The sequence below is a fragment of the Salvia splendens genome, chromosome 9, assembly GCF_004379255.2.
Source record: "Salvia splendens isolate huo1 chromosome 9, SspV2, whole genome shotgun sequence".
Taxonomy (NCBI): domain Eukaryota; kingdom Viridiplantae; phylum Streptophyta; class Magnoliopsida; order Lamiales; family Lamiaceae; genus Salvia; species Salvia splendens.
This window is the reverse complement of record NC_056040.1, coordinates 6,023,936-6,044,152: the sequence shown is the minus strand read 5'-3', so window position 1 is coordinate 6,044,152 and position 20,217 is coordinate 6,023,936. Positions and strand designations below refer to the sequence as shown.

Below are 20,217 nucleotides of genomic sequence, written 5' to 3'. Positions count from 1 at the left end.
TTATACTCTATCCGTCCCACAAGAATATGCATTCTTTTCTTTTTAGTCCGTCTCACACGAATATGCATATTCCAATTTTGGAAACTTTTTTCTTTCTATTGAGGTGGGATGCATTTCCCATTAACAATATTTTAATTACTTTTTCTCTCTACATCTCTCTACCTTTCTTTTTACTAATTTTATATTAAAACTCGTGTCAAACTCAAAGTGCATATTCTTTGAGGACGGATGTAGTATATCAGATAGATAAATGTAATCATAAAAGAATTGTAGGACATCGTATAAATGAGTAATAAAAAATGATAGAGTACATGGAGTATGCAGTAATTACAAAAATGGCGGAGCATTTTAAAATAAACGTCGCAAAATAACTTTTATAAAATCTTATTCTTTGAATACTAGGAGTATAATTTTTGCCCAATTATTTTTCTTTAATGATATAGAACACATTTTCAATAATAATATTCTATCTACTTTTATTTATTTTATTAATTTTGTATTAAAAGTAAAACTAATTTCTGTGGATGAGTTATTATTAAAAGTGTGTGAGATTAGAAAAAGATCTTTTACTAAAAAAGATTTTATAAGTGAGTACATTTAATAAGTGGTTTACATATGCAATGGCAGCCCACTTTCCCTACTCATTTGCACAACTCTCGTTTTTTCTGCAAAATCCCCCAAATCTAAACCTAGCAAAAATATCCTCGTCAATGGCGAATGCGGAAGCGGAGGCCCTCGATTTCGAGCCGGAGGAGGACGATCTTATGGACGAGGACGTAGGCGACGGCTCCCCCAACCGAGCCACCGCTCCTCGCCTGAAGTCCGCCATCACCGGCGGCGGCTCCGCTCCGAAGAAGACCAAGGGCCGCGGGTTTCGCGACGAGGCCGCTGCTGAAGCTGACCGCAATGCTCGCATGTCTGCCCCCTTCGATTCGCTCGATTCAGAAGGCGGCCCTGGCCCCGAACGATGTGAGTGTCCTAAACCCTAATTCTATTTGAATTAATTCGTTTTTTGCCTTTCTCTTTGTTTGAATTTACCTGACTCGAACCGTTGTGGTCATATCTTTGTGCGGATATTGTTGAATTGTTGTTATAGTAATAAACATTTGAAATACCTAATTACCAAGAAAGCGAAAAAAAATGAAAGACCTGTTAGGTTATTTTGGACCCATTTCTGTACTCAAGTTATGGGATGCTGTTTACGGAAATATGAGAGTCGGGAGTAGTTCTTACTGAAGGTTTGGTAAAAATGAGCTAGATAATCTCCCGTGTGTTGTGGTACAGGTAGTGTTTACATTTTCCCTTGCACTCATAGTGTTGAAGAAGTCAGCTTTAGAAGTAGGACATAGTTTGCTCAAGTGTTTTAAACTGTTTTCTGTTACAATTTCAAAGTGGAGGCATTTGATTAAAATGGCACCATTTTTCCTTTGTTGTACAAACTTCAAGTGGATATTGGAATACATGTTGAGTTTCAGTTATGGTTGCACTTTTGTAGCTATTGAAGGATGGATTATTCTGGTTACTGGAGTTCATGAAGAGGCTCAAGAGGACGATCTACAAAATGCGTTTGGTGATTTTGGAGAGATAAAGAATTTACACTTGAATCTTGATCGTCGTACGGGTTTTGTCAAGGTATATAAATCTTGTTTTCTCTTACAAATTGGATTACAATTTATTGTGATAGGTCCCGGTTACATTTTAATTATGTTGACACGTTATAGAGAAATCCTATGGCATATTTTATGTAACAGTGTTTGTCTGAAAATCTTGTTCATCCACTTTTTACATTTTGTTGTTGTTGAACCCAAAATTAGCTGAGCATTTTGATCCTTCTAACTGACATACTGTATAGAAGGGCTCAAAGAAAGATTATTGTTCAATCTGAGTTTCCTAAACAGCATATTTGTTTCTTTGAGAAAGGATTAGTGAGCATGTTTCTTTTTCTGCATGGCACCCTCGCATTTCTTCGACACTAATCCATTCATCTGTCCCTGCACTATTTGCTCGTATATCCATTGTCAACTAAATGCTTTTATATGGTGTTTTTTAGGGCTATGCTCTAATTGAATTTGAGAAGTTTGAGGAGGCACAGAGAGCCATAAGCGAGATGGATGGAGCTGAACTCCTAACCCAGATCATGAATGTTGACTGGGCGTTCAGCAAAGGTCCATTCAGAAGAAGGAACATCAGGAGGAGGTATGTGTTCTCAAATTCTCAAATGACAATATTAGTTCCTCTGTTCCCTCTTATAACTGTTGCTCATCAGGATATAGGACTAGGAAAGGAAATATCAGTATTGAACATTATAATTCTTCCATATACTTTAGGAGCCTGAGATAATGTGTAGCGCTTGGGAAAAACTAATATTGGTAATGTGGATGTTTCACTTTTTACATTAACGGACAAAATAAATCATTGTAATTTTGATGAAGGTAAGATGGAGCATGCTAAATATTCTAGTTATCATCTGGGGTTTGTAATAACTCGTTCATTGAAAAATCTTTCTCCACTTTTAATCAGTTAGATACCTCTCTTCATGTCTATTTTTGAGTGACCTACTATTATTGGCTCCAATAATTTTGAATTGCTTGTTTAACCGAAGTGGGAATAACCACATTATCAAAATGACCTGAATTGTCTATCTAACTGTTACTGTATTTTGATTAATCTCTTTATTGGAATCATGTAAAGATCACCTCGGGGCCATCGGTCCAGGAGTCCAAGGAGGAGATTCTGATCATGGCGGCATGTGAGAGCTTTTGGGGCTTTGCTCTAGAGTGAAGATACCAATGTGAATCTTTGTTTAACTCACAATTGTGTACGATTGCTGTTTCTGCTGGCAGTTTTTTGTTCATTGACACTTCTTTTTTATGACGTTAGGCTTCTTCAGATTGCTCATCCTGGCTTGCTATTTTTATAAGTTGGTGGTACTCTATTTGAAGAATGTTCCAATGTTGTGTTCTTATTGGTTCCTATCAGTGTATTCAGTTTACTTTTTTTTGTTGGTATTTGTTGCCTGTCTTGTAACACCATCATGTCACTAAAATTAAATCATGAATCGAAATTCAACCATAATAGCCCTCTTACACAAGGCAATAATACAACACCAATTCGTTATGGAGCGTAGTAATTTTCATCTGTTGCATATAAAACTGCAAATCTCTCAGTTGATGAACTTTGTATTGGTAATGTACATCTGTGAATCTTTGTGTGTGTGGTTGTATGCATAAGCTTGTTGGAGTTCCTATTGTGCGTGACCAAATCCAGTTTTTGTTATCTGTCTGTCTCATTTCTCCCAACTGCCACGGAATGTACGAATTAGATAGACAGATAGATAACAAGAGTATGAATTAAACAACTCACTTGGCCATCCTGCAACTCGAAAATGACTGAATCTTCAGAAAATGGAATTGGTCTTGTCGATGATAGCTGCCCACATAAATGGTGATGGTCAAGAAAACATAGGGAAAAGAAAAAAATAAATTCGAAGATCATACAAATATAATGTGTATAGCATCTAACCCTAGGGTCACAAAATTTGTCCAGGCCATGTAATTTATCTTCGTTCTTGTGAAAGCTATCTGCAAAATCATTTTCCACACATTCAACGATTTCACCTTCCCCTTTGTTTTGATCGCCTTTGTTTGGCAGAAAAGGGAAACCACAGTGCCTCCATTTCCACTCTTGTTGGTTGAAATACCTCAGATACACATTCCCATTTGATCCTATCAAGAAAAGCTGAGTCCCACCGAAGCAAGGCCCGGGCGCCCCTACGAGTGTGACACTAGTATGTGGAGTCCCATGCTCGATCCAGTTCCATCCGTCCGTGGGACTCCACTGATACTCCACCAGCCCACCACCCTCCGACAACATGAAGAGCGACCCCCTAAGTGACCCCGATGAGGGCCTCGCTGCAGTCCCTGGTGACGTTGAGAGAACCAAGTGCTGTGACTGGTAGTGCTGGTGCCACACTTGTGTCACCTTGTTGTATTGATATAGCCGCCCGTTCCTGCCCACGACGAACACCACATTCTCTCTGAAACCCTCTTGATCGACTATGTTCGCAATCTTGACGCCCGGTGGATTCTTGCAGTCTCTCCATTTGAACTTTCTCAGTGCTATCTACACACATAATTTGAAACAGTTCAAACGTATGTCAGATGTAGTACTCTATCCGTTCCATTGTAAGTGGCTCGTTACTTTTGGACACGTAAAATAAAGAATGTTTCTTTTCTGAAACAAGCCACTTGGGATGGAGAGGATAAGTTTTACTACATGTTTAGGACTACTGACTTACAGTGAACTGCAAGAGCCTCCCGGTCGTGCTGACAAAGAAGACTGCATCTTCGATCTTAGCCCTAACCGGCTGGCCTGGGATCCCATCCCACGGTGGGCCACCAACCACCTGCCTACCTTTCCTCATGGCAGTGCAGTTGATCCAAGCTAAATCACTGCTGCTTCTCTCTCTAATCAGCAAGCTCCCCTGCTCATCCACCACAAACAAGCTCCCGTTGTAGTTCCCAACCGCGCTGTGGATCCCTGTCGCATACTCATGCCTCAGCCAGAACCAGCCACTCTCAGTGTCCAGATACTCAAATGTCATGTAGCTCTCTGTTATCAGGAAAAATGACTTCCCTCCCTGCATTAACCGGAGACGAAACAACTTCTTGTCCAATCTCTCACTAACGACACCGTAGTCTTTGTCTGATGCATCACCATCTGGTGTTAGGTAACTCTCTTGTGTCCTAAAGTCCTTTCGCCACCGTGAGATTGATGACTCGCTCGTCTCCTCCTTGGTGCCTATGATGCAGTTGGATGGTCCGCGTTGTTCAGTGCAGTATTCCCCGTTCCATCCTTCACTCTCGGGGGCATCAAGCAGTGACCATACATACTTGACTAGGGATTTTTTCCGGCTACTGATTTGAGCGTTGGGGCCTAAATCCTCGCCTCCGAAGCCTGAGAGATGGAGCTCTGCAAGCCTTCCATCATCCAACGGGAAGATAGTCCTCCCGGCTTGCAGCTCCACCCCTGAGATGCCTCTGGCAACTCTTGCATTGGGGGGATGCTTATGGTTTATCCATTTCTCTTCATTTTCTGCAAAATTTTCAAGTTTCTTAGCATAATGTTGGTAACAATTGATGCGATGAAACTCCCCGACCTACCTTCGTTCTTGTGGATTTGATATTGGAACATGAAGCCGTCTGCAGTTGTGAGAAGCAGCAACGGGTTCGAGTCATCTTGAGTGGTGCAGGTGATGGAGGTCAGTAGATGGCCGTTGGGATTGCCATGAACCACCCATTTCCACTTCCTCTGGTGCAGCCTCCGCTCGATCAACCCCTCCTTCTGTATCCACCCGAAACGTTATCCCGTGTTTGAACCATCATCACAAACATCACTAGTAGTACAGTATATTACTCAAGATTTTACCTTACTCAACAAGAAGAGAGACACGGAGCGGGCTCCAACTAGCCCAGGCACAACACAGGCAGGGGACGACGACACCAGGGAAGTATGAGCATCCCCGGTGGCACCCTGCCTGTGCACGTGCTTCCTCCACGGAGGCTTTGATACACTATCGTACTCGTACAGATCCCCTGCAGCACTCACGATCAGGAGAAGCCTGGGTCTAACCCTAGCGCCATCGCTCACTGCTGACACATTTGCCCCTGGAGGCCGCCCGTGGCTCTCCCACCTAATCACACAATGATACAAATATAACATGTCTGGTAACCATAATCCCTCGGAGTCGAGCTATCTAGCTCCTCACCTCGGGGGATCAACCCCAACAAGCTCGAGAAGCAGTCCACTTCTCGTGCACAAGTACACCCTCCTGAGCAAAAGAAAAGAACATAATCAATACAAATTCCAAAATATTGGACTAAAACCAATTCTAAACATGGCCCCATATGACTCACTCTTTGTCATCTGTGACCACCCCCGAGGCAACCCCACCGTGCACGGAGTGATCAAACTCGACCCAGAATGGTTGTACGTCTTCACTCAGCTGCATCTGTGTCGATCAACCAAACCAAAACATGCACTCGGTCAAGTAATTCTTGACCATATGTGTCCGTTCACTCTGGTTGTAATGAAAAACGAGGAATAAGAAAATTCCCACCTCTGTATGTATAAAAAAGAATTTCACATAAAACGAGGAATATGAAATTCTTTTTTATAGATACGGATAGTGAGAATTTTCTTATTCTTTTATTTTTCATTATAATCAAAGTGAACGAACCAGATGGATAGATAGATAGATAGATAGACAGACGGGCATGTTTTACTTGATACAAGGAGCCAGCCTCAGACAGGGCAAGGATACTCTGGTTAACCAAAAACACGGAAACCGCGGGGACGGGCAGGTCATGCGGCGCGATCACCCAACGGAGGCCGTTCCAAAACCTCTCGTATATCGAGCCGCTCTCTCCTGTCACCCACACGGACGCCTCGGACATCCTAGTCAACGAGACTCTCCTCCTCAGAGGGAGAGACTGATGGCGAAGAGGAGTCCTCTGGCTTCCATCACCGGCTTCTTGAATTGAGGCGACGACTCTGCAGTCGCCATCGATACAAGAAACCAGGTCGTAGGGGAGCCGCAGCTCCCCCCAAGAGGCGGACTGCTCGTTGAAGTGCCAGAATCTGGTGCTCCTCTGCTCGAAGATTTGGTCTGGCTGTGCTATGTATTGATGCATATGGCTGCAAGAATCGCAGGCGGCGTGGCATGATGAGGATAGGATTGCGTAGAGGAGGAGTGTGGACAACATGTGCGTGAGTGTGATGATCAGCTAGCATGAGGGCAGATCATGGATTGATTTGGTGTTGAGTTTGTTGTGTTTTTGGAAAGAATTGATGAAAGAAAAAAGGACAAAGGAAAGTACATAGCTGAGATTGGGCAAATATGTTCAATCTGCTTGGGGAAGGAAAATCAGACAACGGGGAGAGTGGGCCATATTAATATATAGCGTTATTCTCCTATTCATCCCTTAGATCATTTATTTTTTTTAATATGGGCCGTTAGATCTCATTCATCAATGGTCCAGATGATCTGCATTACTACACTATAATGATGCATTATTAGTCGGTGAGAATTATTCAACTGAAAATCTGCATTATTAAATGACACGTGACACCAATCTAACCGTCGGATGACAAAAATTGTGGGGCTGAGATTAAAAAGAACAAAGAACAAAAGATACAAAAAGGAAATGAATACATCCCTATCTATCTATCTATATATATATATATAGGGTTAGTAATTAGTATGGTACAGCAATTTGGTAAATACTTAGGTCTGGTATTAATTAACATGAAATTTAATTGTATGCTGATTTTTTAGTTTAGACTTCAGAGTGTTGTAAATTTAATGCTACAAAGTCAAATGTGGATGCTCAAGTGTTAGACCATGATATGCATTAGTTATACTCCATCTATCCGATAATAAATGTCTCATTTTTATTGGCTAAGATTTTAAAAAATTATTTGAATATATTGATTTTAATAAACTATGAGTAAGATGAGTTAGTGAAATATGAGCTTGTTTGCTAAAAATGGTAAAATAAGACATTTATTGACGAATGAAGAAAAAATGAAAAATAGAACATTTAATGGCAGACGGATGAAGTAACTAAATGATTTTGAGCATCATATATTTACTTGTTTTACATTTATTTGGGTTTTAATAATTTCACTGTGTAACTAAATGCTTAAAGTCGTGTATATCACAGTATAAAGTCAGCTTTGATTCGAACGAAATTTGAATTCAGAATATTTCAAGAAATAATAAAAGAAATTATGTATTTTTAAAGAAAATTGATTCATGTATTTTCTGTAATATTGATTATATCATGAGATCAAAGTTAAGATTTTAATTTAAAATAACACAAATATCTAATGTGGTGTTTTTTCAACTCGACTATCACATGGTAACATATGGCCGATAACGTTGCAGTCAAGAATGGGAATCAATATGGCCATTGAATTTCTTGATATGATTTTAATTGAGGAGTAGTTTCTCACCTAATACCGATGACTTTTAATGCCCACCATTAATCTTTTTTACTTTACTTATAAAAGTGTTTTGTTTGGTAGAAAATGGAAGAGGTGTATATCACAATTAGAATCAACTTTTGCATGACCCAACCAACCCACAGTCGATATGATGATATATATTCCTACAAATCAACCTGTGACTGTGATTCCATTATTTGTGGTCTATATATTTCCAAATATCATTAGTATGGATGGCTCATTTTGTCCTTGTATTATTGTGTATCATAACAATATTATCCATTCCAGTGTATTATTTGATCATTCCTAAAAATACTTGGGGACTACTACTTGATCGTCATGGTCATGGACCACTCATGGGATGTATTTGACCATTTTGTTTTTCCACTTTTATGATTCCGTGGGAACTCGTACTTCTATAGAGATATAGGTAGAATTCGAATGCGAGACTTTTGATATAGAACACCCACTCAAATACTAGATTGTGGATTATTTATAACTTATCAATCCACAACTAGGCTATTGTTAAAAAAATGCTACTACTATCTCTTGTTATATTTGTTTATGATATGATGTCACACATATATACTCAAATGTAATGATAAATACTTAAATGGAGTAAAATAAAAGTAATCTACTTGGTGAGGCACATCTTTTTGAATTTGTCATTATAAAAGTAACTAAAATTATACACATCACATCACTACTCCACATCATTTCGTCGATATTAAGTAATTTGTTAGCAATGGGGCGCCCTAAGGCGCGCCATATGGCGCGTCACGTCAGTAGTTTTATCCTCCTACCTCCCCACCTGCAGTGGGGCGCCCTATGGCGCTCCACATCATCATTTTATTGTTTTGTTTAATTAATTTAACTGTTTTCAAATAACAAGTAACGAGTAAATAAAAAACGGTCTAAATAACAAACGGCGAAATTTTAATAAAAAAAGTTACATCATTGAACTAATAAAAAAAAACTAAGTCGGACCAATTCCCAACTTCCGACGCAGTTCATCGAGTAACGCCCGGAGATATTCGGCTTCGTCGGGGTCGGTACACTTCTTGAGGGCCTTGTGCGTCTGCAACATTGTCCTTGCCATCGACGTTGTTGCTAACGACTCGAACGCGGTGGCCGTCTGGGTCGGGAGCTCTACCGGGACCGGAGCTTGGGTTGCAGCGGTCGACGATGAGGTCGCGGTCGCCTTCCCCTTGGCCTTCGCAGCCTTGACGCCGGGAGGACGCCGGACGGACACCGGTGTGCCGGAACTCCCTTCATCCACGTACGTCCGGTTGAGGTCAACCGGATGATTGTCGCTGCCGCTGCTCGTGTAATCACCAGCTTCAGTGGTCTTCGTCCTCTTCGGCGCACCAGTGTGCAGAATTCCACCTTGGAACTTCTGCTTGTCCCTCAAGAGCGCCCAGATGGCCTCATGCTTGAAGTCGTCGTACATCGACCGGTACGACAACAGCGCTTTAGCGCACACGTCGCTCAAGCTCCCGCCGCTCCCCTGTGACCGCGTGAACTTCTCGAACTCCGCCGCGTACAAGTTCACTTGCTTCTTGACTTGATCCCAGTGCTTGCGGAGTTGCTCACGCTTGCGCTTGTACGCGGTCGGCGGCTTGACCGAATTATAGAGGTCCGCGATGCGTTCCCAGTACGCGATCTGTCGCTGGTTGTTCGCGAATATCGGATCTTACGATATATCTACCCAACACCGGACCAAAGTGAGAGTTTCGTCGTCGTTGTAGTTCGTACGGCCGGGGGCGTACTCATCGCAATCACCGGGAGACGGCAACTTCTGCGCCCGCTGCCGGTTCCGCTTCTTTCTGGCTGGGGCGGAAGCGGAAGCGGCGGGGGTCAGGATCGGGTGGTGCGGAGACGGCTCCATGTCAGACAACCCATACGATTCCGTACTGAAATCGGGATCGTAATGGGTGTTGGTGTCGAACGAACGATAATCGCCGAGTTCTGTACCCGGCCAATGCGCCCCTGCGCTAAACGTAGGACTATTGGGGCTTGAATCCATTTCGTAGTAATTATGTAAATGTAAGTTTCGAAAATGAAATCGAGTGAAATGAAATGTTACAAATGAACGGTATTTATAAAAAAACGAAACCGCGTGCCATAGTCCGAGGTTGATCGTCCGCGACCTCTACAATGGGGCGGACGATGGCCATCGTCCGCGACAGCCGCAATTGGGCGGACGATGGTCATCGTCCGCGCTATCATCCGCGACCGAAGTATAGGGCGCGACTATCGTCCGCGCCCTATGGCGAGCACCCGCAATGGGTGCGGACGATGCGCGCCATCGGGCGTGCCATCGTCCGCCCATTGCGGATGCCCTAAATCCACATAACATGATAAAGTAGAAGAAAATTATAAATAAAAATAAACAATATTGTCCAATCCCACTTCATTTAAAGTGCAAGAATTAGGCACGTTGTAGGGATTTCTTTAACTTAATATATAAGTATTTAAGGACATGAAATAGAATATTTCACAATCAAATTTCTTGTAAAATATGATTCCAAGTTATTATTGACAGGAAAAGAAAATGGGGTCCAATACAGTGTAAATTGACAGGAGATTTTTTAATTAGACTTTGGATCCATGGAATCTTACAATTTTCATGTTCTATATTTCTTGGTTGAATGGAACATGTCAGTGAGATGATTTTGACTTTTTTTTTTAAAATTTCTGATAAAGAAATTAAAGATTTGCAATTATATAAGTATATACTTAGTCAAATGAGACGTGCATTCTAATTAGTAATTTCTATGTACAAATTATGAAATCCAATATAGTAATATATGTCAAACTAAAGGATTTTGTCAGGATTTTAGAGATGATTACATATAAATAAATTCCTATTATAACAAAATGAACAAAACTATATAAACTAAAAATCTAAATAAAAGCATATACTAGAAACTAAAATAAGGTTGGAGGCATGAGTATAAAAATTTGTGTACTACCTGAGAATTAATTCTATTGTGGAAACATCATATGATTCGGTCATTGCAAACTCTAGAAAAATGTTTAATTTATTTCGATTTATTGTGACATGTCACCTAAAATTGATCAGTAATTAGGTATACCAATCCTGACTAATTCGACTGCGTAAATCATTTAAAATTTTGGGTTTTAATATTACTACACTTGTAGTTGTATTAGTATATGTGTAGTGCAGTCAACGGGAGGCATGCTTTGAACATTCCATCTCATTTTCCTAATTAAGTCAACCTTTCCGAAATATATTTTGTTGTTCAACTATTACTAAGTATTAAACTCATATCAGATTAAAAATGTAATTAAACTCATATTAGATTAAAAATGCAATTAAACTCATACTATCACATATGTATGATCTCACACATTTACATTTTGCATAACCCATTGCAAGGCTAACTCAGCCCAAAATGAATAGAAAATTAAAATTTAAAAGCAATTCATATCTCAAACAAATTATCAAATAAAAAGGGCATTAAACCTACTCTCAATCAAACTACATACTCTTACCAAGTGTTAACAAAGATGTCTCACATTGACCACTTTTCATCCGCAATCTTATCATTCTAAATCTTGAGCCTTTTGGATGCCTATAAGACGAGCATAATCGACCCACCTGCAGATCGATTCAAGAGATTGCGAATAAGTTGAGAGCCGAGAGGATGGTTTGGGGTTTACGGTTTAGGAAAAAACTTACAGTAATGAACCCAGATACGTGTTTCCGGTTCTCACAGCAAAGCAAAGGGCACTGAGTAATAACTTGTGTTGATGAAGCAAGGGCTCCAGTACCCGTTGTTCGACTACACCCGCCAAAACTTGATATCTGTTGAAGACGCGAGGAAGGTTGAAATAAAAAATAGAGAGACCACTAGAAACAGATTATGATGAGCTACGTACCGGAGATTGCTAGATACAGCCATATAGACACCATAGGCGACGCTAGTTGATAGTATGGGAACATTTTCCAGCTCATCTCCGGCTGACTGATCAACAGCCTTACGGGCGTTTATGAACGCATTAGTCACAACCGTACCAACCTAGTCATCAAGAAATAATCAAGTTCTGTTTCATACATTGCAGACATACACACATCGTAGAGTCAACAAATACGAGTAACTCTACAATTCACAACCACGAAGCTTCTTAGTCGTGAATGAAGGACAAAACAATAGCAAAATCGATATTGAGTCCCAGTATATATACGGTTTTTGGGCTAAGCACCGAACAAATGAGCATAGGTTCAGGGTTTTGTTCATCAAGGTATCTACAACGAAGATCTCTACAATGAAAATTACCAGAGATGAAGTGGTGCCCACAGCAAACAGCTTCGCTCCATTACGCTGTGAGAAGAGAATCAAAAGATATTAGGTTTCAAGTCGAGCAACTTCAGTTCTCTTTTCTTTTTCCTAATAAAAGGAACCTAAGATAGATATCATACCGCTATTGCACCTATTCTTTGCAGCAATGAAAATGAGCTTCCAGGTAAAGCAAGCTGCATAAGATGTTAAAAAACCATGATTTCGACACTAAAGTTTATATATCTCATGTCATAGTGAAGTAATAAGCAATTCATCAAACTCACCTGAAAGGCATTGTCTGGACAACCATGAAGGAACTTAGCAAGGCGACCAGCATTGAGCGAAATAGGAGGTCGAAGAGAAATAGTAGGAGCCGGAAGGTAGACGAGCATAAAATCAGCTATTATTGCCATCATCTGAGCCAGAAACAAAAATGTCACACAAGAGCTGTACAAAGATTGAGACTAAGAAATGTCGATAAAAGTTATAACACACAATTTGTTTTAGTTCTAGGAATTGACCCCATTTGGGTGCATTTGATATAAACTAGAAGTCAGTTTTGATTCCATTTGCATATTTACTGATGTATAGGTAAGGTCAAACATACAAGTATTTAAACATGTCTAATATCACTACCCCATTTAAAACTATATATGTACCATTTAAAACTATACATGTAAGATTGCAAAACAAGAACAATGTTATACTAAAAAGACAGATGTTTCTCCAGTGAGGCACCATTTGAAGAGGTAGTATATCACTGCAGATAGAAGATCAAGTGAACCATTTATGAGTTTAGGAAGTTTGTAAAGAAATCATTCCTAAGAAACTCCTCCCAATCACACCTAATGACCCGTCCAACATTCAAGTAACTCAGGCAAGTCACGGGTAAAGGAATATATGAAGATCATGTTAAATCTTAGAAAGAAATCAGTAGAGAATACACATCACAAATAGCATGTGAAACTCGAAGGGAAAGTGTACTCATAGAAGAAGCTTCCATACCACATCAGCAACAACAATCTCTATCTCATTGAAAAAGTTCTCTCTACGACGCTCGTATTCCGCAGCAGTCTGGAAAACAGAAACAAATGAAAATGTCAAACAGAGCTAAGAAAAAATTCTTGAGCTAATACAACCTTGTCATCAGAAAACCTCCATGCACATGTAATTATATCATCAAACAATAGATTCTCCAGAAAAGGTCCACGAGCAGCAAAGAAACCAAGACAGGTCTTCGAAAGACCACACTTACAATGAAGAAGAATATCATTTTCAAAATTTTCAAACCATTTAAAATCATGTAAGCTCAAAGGGATATGCAAACCACAAACCATTGCTAATTGCCAGTTTCATTAATATGGTATTGGCACTTCAACAACCAGAATACGGAAAGGAAAATGAACAACAGAAAATGAGGAATTACAAAATGATGGGTATAAACAATCAGAAACAAAGCATTAAGCTGACATAAGCAAAGCCATCACCATGAGATAGTTTAGAAAATCATAAATTTTACTCCTATATTCTCTTGCACTAAATTTTTATGATTGAAAAGGGCACACAACAGAAACAGGGGTTTATCATACTATAGCCAAATTCCAGTATTTAACCAAGTACATAATCTTGGTGGAAAAAACACAAGTTAGTAAGTTTTGGAATTCAGCATGAGTCCAATTTTAGCTGGCCGATAACTTCATTTTCTGTTGTCAAATTGTGAAGACTCTCACCGACAGCTTTCTATTGACACAGGAACAAGAATCCAAATTTCATACTAATAAGTAGCAAAGATGTATTGTAGAGTTTCATGAAAGTAACTCTCTGGTCATTTTCAAACCACTTTCAGTGGCCAAATCCCAACTTTATGGCTACCATTCGAAGGCTACCATCGAGAACTTTCCAATAGCACCTTCGGATTGCCCATCATACTCTAAGAATTTGAGTTATTGACCAGCAAAACATAGACTCATGTCGACTTTCAAAACTTACAAAATTCTTGTATTTTTCTGCCAACATTATCTAGTTAGTTAAAACAACAAACTTTCGCTATAATTCGTGTATTTACGTTCAATTAACCCTATAAATAAAAAGAAGCTACAAAAAATCAAATTAAATTAAGGTAATGGTGAAACGAATTGGTGGATTAAACAACCTTGGTGAAAACTCCAACGCCGCATTCCATGGCGAGTTTAGCCATGAAGAGATCGTCAGCCAACAACCTCTCCTTAAACCCTCCGAACTTCATAAGCCAAGAAAGGAAGCTAGACTTTTCGAGATCGAAATACCTCAGCAAAATCGACGCCGGAATCCTGCCTTCTTCCACGGCAGCTTTCAAATCCTTGGGCAAGCTCTCCAAACTCCTCCCGGCCTCCGCTAGCGCCATTAGAGCTTCCTCTTTGTTGCTCCTCTTGTTCCTATCGTCGCCCCCTTCATTTCCGCCGCCGCCGCCTCCTCCGCCGCCGCCGCCGTTGTTGTTGTTGTTATTGTTGCCGTGGCCTCCGCCGCCAGAGAATTTGGAGGTGATTTCGGTGTTGGCGGCGGAGGCATTGGTGGATAGGGGGCGGTGGGTTAGGGATAGGGAGAGGAGGATGGGGGTTTGGGGAGTGAAGGAGAGAGAGGGAGGGGAGAGAAAGGGGGTGGGGTGGTGCAGGGAGAGGAGGCGCGGGAGGGGTGGGGTGAGGGTGAGAGTGGTGGAGATTGGCATTGCGGCGGTGGAAACTGAAACTCTGTTTCTCTCTCTACAGTTTGGATTTGGAGTGAGAGAGAGTGAAGTGGAAGTGGAAGGTGGTGGCGCAGTTCTTGTTGAGAACAGTGTCAGGTTTTGTGTTTCAAAATAGGATTATTTGCCTGTAAATACTTCAACTTTAATTTTTTTTCATTTTTTCTCTAAATTTTAATTTTTGAATACAAAGGCATGAATTTTAGTTTTTTTTATTTTATTTTTCTCCAAAATAAAAAATCAAAACTGAGGTGGCAGTGTAGCAATCAAAACTACGTCGTTTTGATTTAATAAGTTTTACAAAATAAAAATAAATTACATGTCATCATCTTCCTCACTTATTTATCATGGGCAACAGCTCATCCATGCTCACCCAGTACGACATTGAAGAGGTCCAAGAGCACTGCAGCAACACCTGCAATTCTCCTTCGTCCGCTCAATTCCATTTTTTCACCTTTCTCTTTCAAAATTCCTCAAAATTTTACTTCACTTTGATTCCCTAAAGTTGCTGCCTTTCTCAATTCCCTATTTAGCTTGTTCGATTTTCCGTTGGTTTTTATATTAAGTCGGGAAAGGTTGACCGTGGTTACGATCAAGAAAAAGAAAAAGAATTGACCAGAATTGACCAGAATTGTGAATGTGCATTGTTCTTGTGTTATTTAAGTTACCAAGTATTGATAATTATGTGTAAGTGTAGTTTCCCAGCAGGAGATAGTTTCACTATACCAGAGGTTCTGCCAACTGGACAGGAACGGAGGCGGCTTCATCTCCGCCGATGAGTTTATGACTGCTGGGTGAGAAAGGAAGAAAGAATGAACAGTCAAAGGGAAAAAGAAAGGAATAGAAATAACTGGGGAAGATGATGGTATGAAATTTATTTTTATTTTGTAAAACTTATTAAATCAAAACGACATAGTTTTGATTGCCACATTGCTACATGAGTCTGTCCAAAGCCTTTGACCTAGCGGCAAGGAACTTAGACATTATTGTATGAGGTGTCGAGTTCGAGCCCTCTTGACATCAGTTGTAATTTCCTCATGTCTATAGTATAGGAGTTTATTTGTAATTTCTTGACATCAGTTGTAATTTCCTCATGTCTATAGTATAGGAGTTTATTTGTAATTTCATCCATTATATAGGAGTTTAAAAAAAATTTTAAACATTACCATATCAGTTTTGATTTTTTATTTTGGGAAAAAATCAGAAAAAACTAAAGTTCATGCATTTATATTCAAAAATTAAAATTTATGAGAAAACTAGAAAAGGTTGAAAGTTCATGTATTTACATACAAATAGCCCTTCTAAATACTACTATTGGGAATATTTTTATTTTCTCTTAAATTACCTAAATTTGAATTTATGAGTCTGTAAATTACTACTCCTATTAAGTATGTTTATATTTAATTTATTGAGTACAATTTATAAAATTAATACTCTTTCACTATGAACTATTTTCTTTTAAGTTTGTCTCTGAATTTTCTAATTTTAGAAACTCCTCTGTCTAATGAGATATGATTCATTCTTCACTAACAATACTTCAAAAACTTTGTTCTCTATCTTTTTCTTATTTTTTCAATTATACATTAAAACTCGTATTAGGCTAAATATTCGTATTTTTTCGGGACAGAGGGAGTAGTATTAAAAAATTCTACATTAAAATGTTTTACTTGCAGATGGCAGGGAAGACTTTTCTCTGTATATAGACATAGTTATCTAGTGAACTGTGTTCAATCCAAATGTTTATTCTTTACGTGATAAAAACGTGTCATTTTGTATAGAATGAATTAAATTGTACAATTGTAATACGTGCAATGAGTAATGCGACAAACTTGTTACGATAGTACTAGTATTTAAATTATAACCAGATATTCAACTATCATAATACGTGCACTGAATAATGAGAGACAAAGAAGTAGTACTTCTTAATTAATTGATATATTCAACCTATGTATATACTCCATATTACAAATTTGGACTAGAACAATATTTTACACCCACTTGAATATTTATATTACTACTATTAAATTAACTCGAATTGGATTTAGAAATTAGAATGACAATACTGTAGTTTGTACTACATGATCCATATTTCCCGTGTCAAGTGAGGCACTTTTTCAGCACATGATTTTAAAAAAAAATTACTCCTATATTTAGTTAATTAAATGGAGAAAAAATAAAAAACAATGCTGTAAAAATAAAATATGAAATTAAAAATATTCATGTTTATAAAAAAAAGAATACTACTATGATTCAATTAGAGTGAAGCATCCCTAAAGGAATATCAAACAGTTAATAAGAGACCTTATATTGCAAAAGAATCTTTAAAGCTTCTTTTTAAAGTTCTTTAAGTATTGTAAGATCTCAATTTCTTTTATTTAAGAATAAAGTTGTTTTGTCACTTATATGCTTTTTATATGCAGTTGATGAGTATATATTAGTAGTAAATAAAATGATATTTTATATTGTAGATTTTGTGGTAGATTTGTAATAACATAAATTTGTCGAATCGAGCATATATGTTAGTACAATTTTTATGCATTACTTAAGTATTTCGTAATTTAACAATTTAACACGTTAGTAATTAGTTTGTGAAAAGTAAGCTGATAATATCTACTTAATGATCTCGAAAATGATTATGGTACAAAAACTTTATATGTTTACTTTATTTTCAGTATACCGAATGCTTAAGTGTGACCAATATTAAAGAATATAATGAATTATATTTCTGTGTAGTACTATTTTGTACTAATAAGCATTGGTCTTGCCTCATAATTAAAATAATACTAGTAGTTATGTCATTCAAAGAAGAAAATAAAATACAACTGTGATATGTTTCCAAGTTTGCAACATACACAATTGAATTATACTATTAACAGTAATTAGACGTGTGCTTCACCTAAATCTATGCAAATAATATTTAGATATACATAAGGTAATAACCAAATGACTATATATATAAACTAAAGTTATTAAATTTTTATGAGATTAGCTAAAACTAATTATTGAAAATTTTACATGAAATTTAGACTATTCAGTCATGCACCACATTATGAATGTGCTTTATTTCAAAGTGATTACAAATTTACAACATGAGTGAAATGATCATGTAAAACCTATGACTAGGTTGGTTGACATTTTGTGGAGTATGTTTTTTGTCTTTCTTTAAATGCCTCTCTATATTGAGCATCCGCAATGGCGGATTTCCCGGCGGACGTCCTACAGGCGTGTCGGATATTCGCGCGGGACGTCCGCCATTAGGCGTGGGAGGGGCGGATGCGGACGTCAGCTGCGGACACCTCACATCCGCGGCTTTCCGGCGACGTCCGTCGTGACGTCTGTCATTGCGGTGCCCCGGCGGACGTCCCGCTTTTTATTTTTATTTTATTTTTTATAAAACTCTATAGATACGGCTCGTTGAACTTCATTTCATTCGCGCCACTTGTTTTAACGAGTCTCTCTCTCTCTACGTTTCTATCCAAAATGGCTAGTGGTGGTGGTAGTGGTAGTGGTGGGGGTGCTAATGACATACGCCGACGAATTAACGAAGAGGTGCGGGCCGTTACGTTTAGGGAGATAAATCGCCTGATACAAGCAGTCTTGCAGCAGCCGGCGGTACCTCGCCACATCCATCGTCGAGCTATAGTACCCTGGGACCACATTGTTGCACACCGTCGGTTATATGAGGACTACTTCACTCGGGAGCCGCGGTTTGGGGATAACATATTCCGGCGACGTTTTAGGATGCATCGTCCTCTGTTTATGCGTATCATGAGCGCTTTAGAGCGTCGATACGAGTATTTCAGGTTCAGGGAGGATGCGGTTGTTAAACCCGGTCACACGCCGATACAGAAGTGCATTGCCGCAATCAGGCAGCTGGCGTACGGAGGCGCGACCGACATGTTCGACGAGTACCTCCACATCGGCGAGTCGACTGCCCGCGATTGTCTGAAGTATTTTTGTGAGGGTGTTAGGGAGATATTCGGGGATATGTACCTTCGGAAGCCTACCCCCGAAGACTGTCAGGCTCTGATGGATATGCACGGGAGTCAGCACGGGTTTCTGGGAATGTTGGGCAGCATAGATTGTATGCATTGGGAGTGGAAGAACTGCCCCGCCGCCTGAAAAGGGGTGTACACTATCGGCTTCAAAGGCAAGAATCCTATGATGATCCTTGAAGCGGTAGCTGACTACCGGCTGTGGATTTGGCATGCATATTTTGGAGTAGTCGGGTCGAACAACGACATCAACGTCCTCCAGTCGTCGCCCCTTTTCAACGAGCAGTGCATGGGCGTTGGTCCGACCGTCAGTTTCGTCGCCAACGGCAACCAGCACAATATGGACTATTATTTGGCGGATGAGATATACCCTATGTGGCTCGTCTTTGTGAAGACGATCAGATGTCCATCAGACGAAAAGAAGGTCTATTTTGCGGGACGTCAGGAGGCAGTGCGCTAGGACGTGGAGCGGGCATTTGGTGTGCTCCAGGCTCGATGGGCGGCAGTGAAGGGTCCATCACCGATGTGGTATATTGACAGCATGGCTGATGTCATGTACGCATGTATTATCATGCACAACATGATTGTCGAAGATGAAGGTCCAACACTGACTGATTGTGCCAATGATGATGTTGATGCTGCCAGCTCAAGCCACGGCGTGGCCACCGCCAATGTACGTATGAGGATACCCCATGGAGAGGCCGATCAGGTCCGTGCATTTGCCGACATGCGCCAACAATAAGCCCATATTCGACTCCAGAACGATATAATTGAAGAGCTATGGACGCGGAGGGGTGCATGTTGATATTTATAATGCAATTTGTTTAATTTTTTTTGTTGAAATGTACTTTTTTTATTTTTTTTTATTTATTGAAATTATCATTGCACTTTCTCCGTCTGTATTCGTGTTGAAATTATAATTCCGTAAATTGTTTAATTTGGTGAATTTGTGATTTTTTTTATTGTGGAGGTCCGTCGGAATGTCCTTGGGGATGCCCGTCATTATGCAGTGGGATGTCCTTACGACGTGACAGTGCAGTGGGAGGTTCTTATGACGTGACATGAAGCGTTTTTTGGAAGTTCGCGGGGACATCCACATCATTGCGGATAATAGCCTTTTTTAATTGAAGATATCGAATTATCGACAATGATGGATCTATTACTATTCAGTTCTTACATCTACTTATAA

At 39.6% G+C, this 20,217-nt stretch overlaps 3 protein-coding genes across 4 annotated transcripts; 1 reads left to right on the top strand and 2 right to left on the bottom strand.

Annotated features, from left to right (window-relative positions):
- The first annotated feature begins 610 nt into the window (after nucleotides 1-610).
- LOC121748351 (RNA-binding protein Y14A-like) lies at nucleotides 611-3,008 on the top strand. Its single transcript, XM_042142653.1, has 4 exons — nucleotides 611-969; nucleotides 1,496-1,632; nucleotides 2,051-2,196; nucleotides 2,692-3,008. The coding sequence occupies exons 1-4, from the start codon at nucleotides 621-623 to the stop codon at nucleotides 2,735-2,737; spliced, it is 678 nt and encodes a 225-aa protein (XP_041998587.1). The 5' UTR covers nucleotides 611-620; the 3' UTR covers nucleotides 2,738-3,008.
- A 29-nt stretch (nucleotides 3,009-3,037) lies between these two features.
- Nucleotides 3,038-6,912, bottom strand: LOC121748350. 2 transcript variants are annotated; one of them, XM_042142651.1, is made up of 9 exons: nucleotides 6,285-6,912; nucleotides 5,916-6,010; nucleotides 5,768-5,830; nucleotides 5,428-5,692; nucleotides 5,163-5,343; nucleotides 4,298-5,094; nucleotides 3,523-4,122; nucleotides 3,364-3,429; nucleotides 3,038-3,299 (listed from the first exon to the last, which is right to left on the bottom strand). In XM_042142651.1, the coding sequence occupies exons 1-9, from the start codon at nucleotides 6,762-6,764 to the stop codon at nucleotides 3,084-3,086; spliced, it is 2,763 nt and encodes a 920-aa protein (XP_041998585.1). In that variant the 5' UTR covers nucleotides 6,765-6,912; the 3' UTR covers nucleotides 3,038-3,083. The 2 variants fall into 2 exon arrangements, with proteins under 2 accessions (XP_041998585.1, XP_041998586.1); XM_042142652.1 differs by having other exon boundaries at nucleotides 6,272-6,410.
- Nucleotides 6,913-11,306: 4,394 nt separating this feature from the next.
- Nucleotides 11,307-15,122, bottom strand: LOC121746596 (protein RETICULATA-RELATED 4, chloroplastic-like). Its single transcript, XM_042140488.1, has 8 exons — nucleotides 14,467-15,122; nucleotides 13,320-13,388; nucleotides 12,599-12,730; nucleotides 12,455-12,508; nucleotides 12,312-12,356; nucleotides 11,914-12,053; nucleotides 11,714-11,839; nucleotides 11,307-11,632 (listed from the first exon to the last, which is right to left on the bottom strand). The coding sequence occupies exons 1-8, from the start codon at nucleotides 15,016-15,018 to the stop codon at nucleotides 11,578-11,580; spliced, it is 1,173 nt and encodes a 390-aa protein (XP_041996422.1). The 5' UTR covers nucleotides 15,019-15,122; the 3' UTR covers nucleotides 11,307-11,577.
- Between the last annotated feature and the right edge of the window lie 5,095 nt (nucleotides 15,123-20,217).

Bases quoted from the DNA above. Each gene is read 5' to 3' on its own strand.
- LOC121748351 (XM_042142653.1), top strand. From the start codon at position 621: ATGGCAGCCCACTTTCCCTACTCATTTGCACAACTCTCGTTTTTTCTG. The intron at 970-1,495 runs GTGAGTGTCCTA...GCACTTTTGTAG, and splicing joins CGGCCCTGGCCCCGAACGAT to CTATTGAAGGATGGATTATT. The intron at 1,633-2,050 runs GTATATAAATCT...GGTGTTTTTTAG, and splicing joins GTCGTACGGGTTTTGTCAAG to GGCTATGCTCTAATTGAATT.
- LOC121748350 (XM_042142651.1), bottom strand. From the start codon at position 6,764: ATGTTGTCCACACTCCTCCTCTACGCAATCCTATCCTCATCATGCCAC. The intron at 5,344-5,427 runs GTAAAATCTTGA...GGGTGGATACAG, and splicing joins CTCTCTTCTTGTTGAGTAAG to AAGGAGGGGTTGATCGAGCG. The intron at 5,095-5,162 runs GTAGGTCGGGGA...AAAATTTTGCAG, and splicing joins TCAAATCCACAAGAACGAAG to AAAATGAAGAGAAATGGATA.
- LOC121746596 (XM_042140488.1), bottom strand. From the start codon at position 15,018: ATGCCAATCTCCACCACTCTCACCCTCACCCCACCCCTCCCGCGCCTC. The intron at 12,509-12,598 runs GTGAGTTTGATG...CATCTTATGCAG, and splicing joins GTCCAGACAATGCCTTTCAG to CTTGCTTTACCTGGAAGCTC. The intron at 12,357-12,454 runs GTATGATATCTA...CTCTTCTCACAG, and splicing joins AAAGAATAGGTGCAATAGCG to CGTAATGGAGCGAAGCTGTT.